This window comes from Astyanax mexicanus, chromosome 6 (genome assembly GCF_023375975.1).
Source record: "Astyanax mexicanus isolate ESR-SI-001 chromosome 6, AstMex3_surface, whole genome shotgun sequence".
NCBI lineage: Eukaryota > Metazoa > Chordata > Actinopteri > Characiformes > Acestrorhamphidae > Astyanax > Astyanax mexicanus.
This window is the reverse complement of record NC_064413.1, coordinates 33,272,767-33,283,307: the sequence shown is the minus strand read 5'-3', so window position 1 is coordinate 33,283,307 and position 10,541 is coordinate 33,272,767. Positions and strand designations below refer to the sequence as shown.

General features: G+C 35.7%; 1 protein-coding gene across 2 annotated transcripts; it reads left to right on the top strand.

Annotated features, from left to right (window-relative positions):
* Window positions 1-1,057: 1,057 nt before the first annotated feature.
* ctps1b (CTP synthase 1b) lies at window positions 1,058-9,788 on the top strand. 2 transcript variants are annotated; one of them, XM_022673749.2, is made up of 18 exons: window positions 1,058-1,179; window positions 4,163-4,341; window positions 4,442-4,612; window positions 5,086-5,186; window positions 5,284-5,400; window positions 5,584-5,667; window positions 6,033-6,113; window positions 6,225-6,376; window positions 6,466-6,598; window positions 6,775-6,863; window positions 7,356-7,450; window positions 7,632-7,694; window positions 7,776-7,819; window positions 7,912-8,008; window positions 8,144-8,199; window positions 8,313-8,409; window positions 8,498-8,642; window positions 8,870-9,788. In XM_022673749.2, exons 2-18 carry the CDS (start codon window positions 4,176-4,178, stop codon window positions 8,946-8,948), a joined length of 1,770 nt encoding a protein of 589 aa, XP_022529470.1. In that variant the 5' UTR covers window positions 1,058-1,179; window positions 4,163-4,175; the 3' UTR covers window positions 8,949-9,788. The 2 variants fall into 2 exon arrangements, with proteins under 2 accessions (XP_022529470.1, XP_022529471.1); XM_022673750.2 differs by lacking the exon at window positions 1,058-1,179 and adding an exon at window positions 1,545-1,666.
* Window positions 9,789-10,541: the final 753 nt, after the last annotated feature.

The following is a 10,541-nucleotide window of genomic DNA, read 5'->3' as shown; positions in this document are numbered from 1 at the left end:
AAAAGAAGGCTATAATATTCTACTATAAAATCTATAAAACAAATTAATCCAATTAACTAAAATATTTAATTTGATTTTTTTTACATTGCATTGATAGCCTGTGTGTAATATTTTATATTTCATATTGACCTTTTTATTTTATAAACCATCCCTAAAAAACACGATTAAAAAGTGTTTTAATAACATTAAATTAGTAAAAAATTAGATGTTACTTCTACTGTTTTCCAGTGCAGTGGGCGGGGCCAAGTTACCGTTCTATTGGTCTATAAACTTGATTCATGATCTATTTTAATGGACAACAGCTCTCAAATAGTGTTATGTGCAACAAAACATTTTAAAATAAAGAAAATACAAAATGCAAATCGAAAATCTCTAGAATATAAACAAGATGGATGATCACACACCATCAAACCAAGCAGAACTGCTTTAATTTTTGCACCAGGAGTGGCATAAAGTTATCCAAAAGCAGTGTGTAAGACTGGGGGAGGAGAACATGCCAAGATGCATGAAACTGTGAGGGTTATTCCACCAAATATTGATTTCTGAACTCTTAAAACATTATGGATATGAACTATTTTTCTTTGCATTATTTAAGGTCTGAAAGTTCTGCATCTTTTTTGTTATTTCAGACATTTCTCAATTCTGCACATAAATGCTCTAAATGACAATATTTTTATTTGGAATTTGGGAGAAATATTTTCTGTAGTTTATAGAATAAAACAACAATGTTCATTTTACTCAAACATATACCTATAAATAGCAAAATTAAAGAAACTGATGCAGAACCTGAAGTGGTCTCTTATTTTTTTTTCAGAGCTGTACATAGGTTAGTGTAGGTAGCAAGGCATCAAGTCAGCATGCGTTGTGTTTCAGATAGACCCATTGAGAAAGAACATCAAAGGGCGGAAGTTGAGGTGGAAGGGGCAGGCTGTATTCTTTTCCCCTGATGTGTAAATGCTGTAAACGGGACTTCAACAAGACATCAACACAGCAACACGACAGTCCGCTGTGTTTATAGATCGGGTGAGTGGTCGGCTGCGCGCGCTCTCCGCAGCACGTGTCTGAAACGGCTCCGCGGGCAGCGGCTCACTGACAGCACTGACAACACCACCTACTGCTCAGACACTGCTGAACCGGAGAGTCTGTACCTCCGCACTGCTCTCACACCCGGGGTTCGGGGTAGGATAAACATTAAAGATATGACTTATATATATATATATATATATATATATATATATATATATATATATATTTTTTTTTTTTTTTTAGCTTTAATGCTTAATTGTGATGAATTAAGTTAAGCACTGCAGTGTTATGTAACGTTAACCTAATGTAGCTAACCACAGCCAGTAACGCAGTATTTCACTGTTTTTGCTCCTAATATAAATCTAAAACCTAGGTTAGCTAACGTTATTCGAGAGGTCGTCGCTCTTCAGAACGAAGAAGAGCAGGTTCAGTGTAATGTGATATTTGACACCACTGACACGGGTGTTCTGACGAGTTGTGTTAACCGGTCACAGCGTGCTACCCTGGCGTATATATTGAAACGTAAAAGTACCAGAAAAAAGTGCCATATATAAAAACGCTCCCTGCAGAAGTTTCGGTAGGATATTTGGAAAGCCCTGAATGAATATATCCAGGTAACGTTACAGTTCAGAGAATAGAGGTGAGTAGTTAGGGGAATAGAAGTGAGTAGAGCCCGTTTCTGTATTTTTATTTATTATTTTTTAAAGTTAAAGGAAAAGAGGTGATTAGAGCCCGTTTTTGTATTTTTATTTATATATTTTTTTTACAGTTAAGAGAAGTGATTAGATCCCGATTTTGCTTTATTGTATAAAATATCTTATTATTACTTTTATTATTAGCTGTCCTTAAAACGTTGGAACATAAATAATAGCAGGTGGCTCCGGTTGTTTAACGCAGTGTTTCTCAACCAGGGTGCCGCGGCACCCTGGGGTGCCGTCTGGTTTCATCGGGGGTGCCGTCAAAATATTGCGCCTCACGTGCATATTTCCTTTCCAGAGTCAGCTCGTGTCGGGGTGTGTCCCAATTCACAGGCAGCATACTCTGAAGGATGCGACCCACAGAGGCGGTGTATTACTGCGCAGCTGTGACGCAATCTGTCTTCGAATACAGCCTCTGAAGGATGCAGCCCCTAAATTGGGACACACTGTAAAGTTTTTGTCCCCCCACGCGATGCACGCGCTATTTTATTTCATATTCCGCCAGCAACACCCCTCGTTCTCACCTGAAGTACTGCGCCAGCACCCACCCACCCCCTCCCCCCCCCCGGCCGTAAACTGGGGTGCCTTGACATCTCGCATATATTTAAAGGGTGCCGTGATAGAAAAAAGGTTGAGAAACGCTGGTTTAACGCACCCAAGTAAAGCATATAAACATTAAAAAAAATCCGCGCATGCGCACTGGTGGTAAGAATCACATATCGACGGGTAGCACAATTGGACAGAACACCTTGTTATACCAATGATACTGAGTTATTTCTTTTACCTCACTAATTCGCACATAACTATTAATGTTAATTCGCATTGACTATAGTAACATGTTTATCTAGTTAATTTACTCTAGTTATGTTATCTGTAGTGTGTTTTGTTAAAGGTGCTGGTTTGTTTTTGTTCCCTCACGTTAACATTGACTAACAGCTCTTCCAGATTAGCTAACTAGCCTAGCTAGCTTGTCTTTCCCGCCACCTCTGTTTGTATGGGAAAGTCAGTGGTTAAAATTAGCTGTCCCACACAGAGCACAACAACACAGCAACCTGCTCAACCCATACAGCTACATACCTTTAACACATTTAGCTATACCCTAGTTAAATGTTTCCCCAGCTGTGTAAGATGGGTAACCTAATGCTAGCTAAGAAACTCACATGGTTTTTACTTTTTATAGGACAGCCAGATCCTCAGCCCCATGACACAAACTGTGCATGGCATTGTTTAAAAAAAAAAACATGTTTATTAAAATGTTCAAACACAAGTTTTATTCTGAACCTATGAGGAACACAAGGGTCAAAGGTTGCCTCAGTTGGTCAGTCAGTTAGATCCAGTTACATGTGACACATGAGCTGAGTGTACTGTGTGTTGCAAAAGCAAACAAAGTGAACAAAGTTATCTAAAAGAAATGCATAGTAGTTAGCTATTCAGGATTGGTGATGTGGCCCTAAAATAATAAAAAAACAATCTATTCGTAACCAGGTGCATGTGGCAGTGTGTACTATTTGTTAGATTTAAATTGTGTAATGTGAAAACGGAAGACAACTAAACTTGATTGATGTTTGCTTGATTGTGACAATTTTGGCATTTTACATTCTTAAAACTGCATTTCATTTTCACAATTTAGCAACTAGAATCTCTTTTTTTATTTCACTTACACATAAATATTAGATTTATTTGAATAAATGGACATTATAAAATGTAAAATATCAGTATTTACTGAAATAATTAATCTTTATTCTAAAATTCACACAATAAAGAAGGCTTGACATTGCTTAGTACATAATGCATAAATCCCAGGCTCTACAGAGGTAGTTAGTTATATTTTCCCATCAAATAAGATGTTCCCAGTCATTAGGGTTTAAGTTTTATATTAAGGACTGAAATTAGACTCCCTGTGTTGAAAATGCTACCTGTACCTAGGTTAAAACAGTAACTCCCTAAAATAATATCAGGATATTTCAGGGTGTTTTTGTGACAAAACGTTGAATTAAAAATGAATATTTAGCAACATTATTGCTTGTGATGTATGGCACACCACTTATTGATATTTTCACCAGATTGTAATAGAGCCAACATGTCATGATACTAATAAGGCACTATATATGTACAGGATTAAAGTAAAATAAAAAGATACTGGACATGTATAACCTCTAGTAAATATTTATTGGGAAATGAGAACAGTGTAAATTTTCCTTTTTGCTACAATAGCAAAAAAAAAGAATACCTCAGGGTTTTTAAGCTAAGGGTATTCAAATTATTATTTTCAAAATATTATTGCGTATGGGACACCCCTAGTAGCTATGTGTGGTAATATTTTAAACATATGAATATCACTAAATTAAAAATAAATAAAAAGGGGTTATGAACAGCAGGTCTGTGATCTGTATGTCTGTATGTTTACATATGTATTTCTTTTTTATTTCTTTTTTCAGGTGTTCTCCCAAAATGAAGTACATCCTGGTCACAGGTGGAGTCATATCTGGAATTGGTAAAGGTATCATTGCCAGTAGTGTAGGAACAATTCTAAAATCCTGTGGCCTTCATGTCACTGCAATCAAGATCGATCCCTACATTAATATAGATGCTGGCACTTTCTCTCCGTATGAGCATGGTAAGTGCTAATGAAGAGTTTACCTGACTGACTGCTGCAGTGTTGCTCTGGTTATTGCCCTTATTCTCTCACTCATACTGACTCAAGCTTTGCCTTACAGGGGAAGTTTTTGTGCTGGATGATGGTGGTGAAGTTGATCTGGATTTAGGAAACTATGAACGCTTTCTGGATATTCGATTAACAAAGGACAACAATTTGACTACTGGGAAGATCTATCAGTCTGTTATAACGAAAGAAAGAAGAGGAGATTATCTCGGCAAGACTGTGCAAGGTAAATCTTCATTTGTCAAAATGGTGTGGCTGAAACTCTGTACATCAACCAGATGGCTGGTCTGAGCTGTCAGTAATAGTTATTTTTTTTCAGGAATCCTTTGAATAATTGAAATGGTGAAGTTACTAACATTACAGGGATTAAAGAATTATGATTTTAGAGCAAGTAGAGCTTTAACTTTTTTTTTCTCAAATACATTTTTTAAATGTACTTAAACAGTAATTCCCTCAAGTTCATTTATACAATATCCCATTCTCTTTTACTTGCATATTATGAAAAATAGCCTATTTATTTTTATATTTTTACTAGAATGTTTTATTTTATTTTATCAAGAAAGTGTCATGTAAGGGTCAACAAAAATAGAAATGCTTGCCCTGGTCAATTTTCATAGATATTAGGTAAGGGTGCTAGGAGATTGCTGTTTAACTGTTGTGGTTTGATCATGTTTTTTTTGTTTGTTTGTTTTTTTTAAGTGGTTCCACACATTACTGATGCTATTCAGGAATGGGTCATGCGCCAAGCAAAAGTCTCAGTGGATGATGATGGTGTTGAGCCACAAGTCTGTGTAATCGAGGTGGGTCTCTTCCAGCTGGATTTGTGTTAAAATGTTTATCTTGGAATATTTTGTCTACCTTTTTCTTGAAGAGATTTTTTTTGTGTGTTTGGCACAGCTGGGGGGTACTGTTGGAGATATTGAGAGCATGCCTTTCATTGAAGCCTTTAGACAGTTTCAGTTCAAGGTGAAAAGGGAGAATTTCTGCAACATCCATGTCAGCCTTGTTCCTCAGGTAGGGAAGAACATGAGGTCGTGATCATGTTACTTAACCACATTGGCATTTTATTCATTATTTACACCCATAACATGTTGGCAGTTATGTATATAGGTGCATCAAAACTGTCAGGTGGAAACTCAGATTATGATAAAACAAGATTATCTTCTATGTTTGTTTGTTTTTTTATTGTGCTGTCAGCCCAGCACCACAGGAGAGCAGAAGACTAAACCCACACAGAACAGTGTGCGAGAGCTTCGTGGGTTGGGCCTGTCTCCAGATCTGGTCAGTCAAAGTTTGTATGGCAGTTTTTTTCCTGTTACCTTATTTATATATAATAGCCCCAGTCTATTTAAAATGTTTATTAAATATATGGTTCCTGATTAACAACATAACATTATCAACATAAATGTAGATAACATTGACTTTAAAATCAGTCTATTTAAAATATATTAAATATATGGTATCTGTTTTAAAAATACAACAAAAATGGAGATAACTTTAAATAAAATCGTCAAGTCTTTTTTTGATTACAAATGATAGCAAATTGATTAGACATTCTGGGCGTAGCTATTCCAAGGGAATGTCAAAGAACTATTTGGGGGCATAAGGTACAGGAGATCTTTATATTCATTTTTTTTTTTTTTTAGATTGTTTGCCGTTGTTCCACACCTCTGGATACTGCAGTAAAAGAAAAAATCTCCATGTTTTGTCATGTGGAGCCAGAGCAGGTATCTGTAATGGATGTAACTGAACTGGACCTAATACTTCAAAAAAGACAGTAATGGTTCCATATTGCCGTGAAAGGTTTTAAATATATTGTACTTTTATTTTCTTTACAGGTTATCTGCATCCATGATGTATCTTCAATCTACAGAGTTCCTTTGCTTCTGGAGGATCAGGGCATGGTGGACTACTTTTGTCGAAGACTAGACCTACCCATTGAGATGAGGCCTCGAAGAATGCTCACCAAGTGGAAAGAAATGTCAGATAGGTAAAGGTCTTTAGCATCTTATTTAAAGCAGTGCTAAGTCTGCACTATGTTAATGTAGTGAGCTTTAGTGTGGCTATATTTTTTGACAGGTCAGACCGGCTCTTGGAACACACCTCAATTGCATTGGTGGGAAAGTACACCAAGTTTTCCGACTCCTATGCTTCAGTCATTAAAGCACTTGAGCATTCTGCCCTTGCAATCAACCACAAGCTAGAGGTCAAAGTAAGAAGTGTTATTGGGGAATGACTTCCTCTGTTAATGGTGTTCATAATGTTAAAATTGATTAAGATTTTCTTTGCAATGTAAATGTTTTTGGACCATAGTGCCTTTTGTGTTCTTTCTTTCACTAAATACACTTTCGAGTTTTAGGAGTATTTAGAAATTGTTCTCTGTTTCAGTACATTGACTCTGCTGACCTAGAGCAAGCTACACAGCAGGAAGAGCCAGTGAAGTACCATGAAGCCTGGCAAAAACTCTGCAGTGCTGAGTGAGTGCAACGGCTTGTCATATTAGTAGTCAGCACTTCTCAGGCATTACAAAGTACAAGGATTTTCACAACACCAGCATTTTGATACTAATACCAAGTGTAGCACCACAACACTCAATACTAATCAATAATGTTGCCAAATGAAAACCTATCTTCGGAACATAAAAGCATTTTCTTGGACATTGATTAAGCCAATTCTTTGACTAGAATGCAGTGTCAAATGGTGAATATCAATTGGAATTTTCATTAGTCTAGCCTTGGCTTTGGTCTGGGTTGGGAAAATGACTACAAATATTTTAATTGTACTAAACACAAAAAAACTGAAATTTCATATGTTTATTTAATATTTTTGTTTCTATCCTTCTTGAAAAGTGTTTAGATTTTTGTATTAATTGTATAGCTTTATTAAAAGCTAAATTTAAAGCATTTCTATTAATATTAATCTGTTTGAATGTGACACTTTTTTCTTGTGGTCATTTATTTATGTTTTAGTGGTGTTTTGGTACCTGGAGGATTTGGGGTACGGGGCACAGAGGGGAAAATCCAGGCTATTAGTTGGGCAAGGAAGCAGAAAAAGCCCTTTTTAGGTAAGAAGGCACGTTATATGACTTTATTTGTAAGGCCCTTACAGCAAATCTAAGAATAACCAAAAGATAAATCACAGTTCTAAAGATTGTCCTGTATTTCTGTAGTTTACATAGTGTTTGGCTTGTCTCAGTTAATATATGCTGCCTTATTCACGCTAAATACAAACGTTGTGGTTTGCAGGTGTTTGTCTGGGCATGCAGCTCGCTGTGTGTGAATTTGCACGTAACGTGCTTGGCTGGCAAGGTAAGCAGACAAAGAAACCACATGAGTATGTTAAATAAAAGTAAGATGTAGAGCTTATATTGATTTTGTTTGACTGGACAGATGCCAACTCAACTGAATTTGATCCTGAAACAAAGCATCCTGTAGTATGTATCATGTTTTTACACTAATACATACAATAAATGATACCACTATTGGCATGATCTAGACTATAGTGGTCTCTTGTTCATTATTGCAGGTGATTGACATGCCAGAACATAACCCAGGACAAATGGGTGGCACTATGAGATTAGGGAAGAGGAGAACCATCTTTAAAAGTAACACCAGCATTCTGAGTAAGTTCTTTAGAGTCCTTAAAGCAGAAGCATTATGTATCATATTTATAATTTATGTTATATATTTATTTGTTGGATGCTAAAATGAAGAATCTTAATATTATTTAAGTGGATTTTTCTGGTTTTATATTTTAGGAAAATTGTATGGAGATGCTGAACATGTTGATGAAAGGCACAGACATCGCTTTGAGGTTATAAATAATAAACAGATATTTATAAACTCTAACATCTGTTGCATGTAAAAAATAATAAGTAAAAAATTACTAATCATATTACTTTATTTTTTTGCATTACTTTTCCCCAGGTGAATCCAGAACTGACACACTACTTTGAGGAGAAGGGGCTGCATTTTGTGGGCCAGGATGTGGAGGGGCAGCGAATGGAGGTCATTGAACTTGAAGGTTGGTAAAAAAAAAGTTTGGTACTTTATTGCCATCTTTTGTAAAAGAGGCCATCAAGAGTATAATATAAAACTTTTTGTCCTGGCAGATTATGCTTATTTTGTGGGAGTGCAGTACCATCCAGAGTTCACTTCTCGTCCCATTAAGCCTTCACCTCCCTATTTTGGGCTACTTTTGGCAGCTGCAGGAAAACTTCAAAGCTTTATGCTTAAAGGATGCAGACTTTCACCACGGTAATAATTACAGTTTAACTTAAATGACCAGTCATACGTTAGGATAATAAATGCCTCATTCCTGATGATTCTTTTGAATCCTGTCAGTATACATTGTGTTTCCTTTCTTTACTAATAAATGTATAATCTGTATTACAAAGCTCAGAGGAAGGGGTTTCCCGTAGTGGGCAGGACATTGAAGTTTTGTTGATAATATGATGATTTTTTTTGTGTCCGTTTCTTTTCAGAGACACTTACAGTGACCGCAGTGGCAGTAGCTCCCCAGACTCAGAACTCTCCGAGCTTAAGTTCCCAGCAGTTTCATAGAAAGGATGTTTTCACAGATGGGGGAGAAAAATGAGGAGAAAGCACAACATACTGCACATTGTATTCCTTCTTATTGGGGACAAAACATCATGTTAGATGGACAGAATTTTTGTTCTTAGGGGAAACGAAGTACTACAGTGTTGCAGCCTACAGAGAATGTTCTATTGTAACAGAACAGTTACCTTTTAAAAGTCTATAAGAATTTAAATGCCTACACAAAAATGCTAACTGATTTTACATTTTTTGTGGAACTCAAATGTAATATTTATGACTATTTATTTACAAATAAATGTTTTGAGTTATATATGTATACCCATATAAATATGTGTATAAGTGAATGTTTGATTCAGTGGGCAAATGCCATATGCACATACATACATACATACATTTTACTCTTATATCAACAGGTTGGATTTTTACAGTTTATATCTGGGTTGTTTGGTAAGACATACTAAACCTCATCCTGTACATTAAATTGCAGATATTCTTTATTTAGCCCATTTCTTTAATTATGTTTCAATAGCCCACATGATGGACTACATAAGCAGCAAAAGCCCAAGTGTTTGCTCTCTACAATTACCTGCAAAATTGACTCCAACTGCTGCTTGGTGAAAGTGTATCCTTGCTGACTGTAAGCGGGTAGCAACCTAAACCATGAATGATTTAAGATGTAGATGGGTTAGATTTGTAAAGCATTGTAGGATATGAAGACTGGTTAGAACTACAGAATTATGGGCCTACTATAGCTCTACATGAATGTCAATGTAATTGTTTCCTTTGGTGCCACATGTTTGTTTTAATATTACTATTTTGTGTTGTATAATAAAGCTATGGAATACTTGTTGTGTCCTGATTGATTATGTTTAATGTTTAAACTGGTGAGAAAAATGAGCAATCTATATTAAAAGCAAAGTGTGCTGCTTTTTTCAGTCGTAGTAAATAAATTGACATAAACGTCATAAAAAGTTCAGCATTTTTGAGACATCAGACTCAATAAAATGAAGGCAACTGTGCATATGGGGCTAAAAATGTGTGGTGAGTGTTTAAACGTAATACAAAATAAAAGTCTTAAAAATACTGGATTGTTTTTTTTATGTAGGATTAATTAATTGGCCTGACGGTAAAAAATAAAACAGTCATAATTATTACTGCCAATTTGATGGTTAAGGCTTTAAATTGTTCAAATTATTTTTTAGATTTAAGAAAATTGCTCCCTTAATTGAATAAATGGTTCCCTCTATTTCCTCAGCTTAAGTCTGATTTGAAGGGGCTATTAAAGGTATAAAAACATAAAAGACCACTTAAAAATGATGAGTTTCTTTGATTTTACCCAATTGAAAACCTCTGGAATATAATCAAGAGGAAGGTGGATGATCATCACCAAACCAAGCTGAACCGCTTGAATTTTTGCACCAGGAGTTGCATAAAGTTATCCAAAATCAGTGTGTAAAACTGGTGGAGGAGAACATGCCAAAAAAAACTGATTAAAAAACAGGATCATTCCAACAAATATTAATTTCTGTACTCTTAAAACCTTAATAATATGAACTTGCTTTCCTTGCATTATTTGAGGTCTGTAGCTCTGCATCTTTT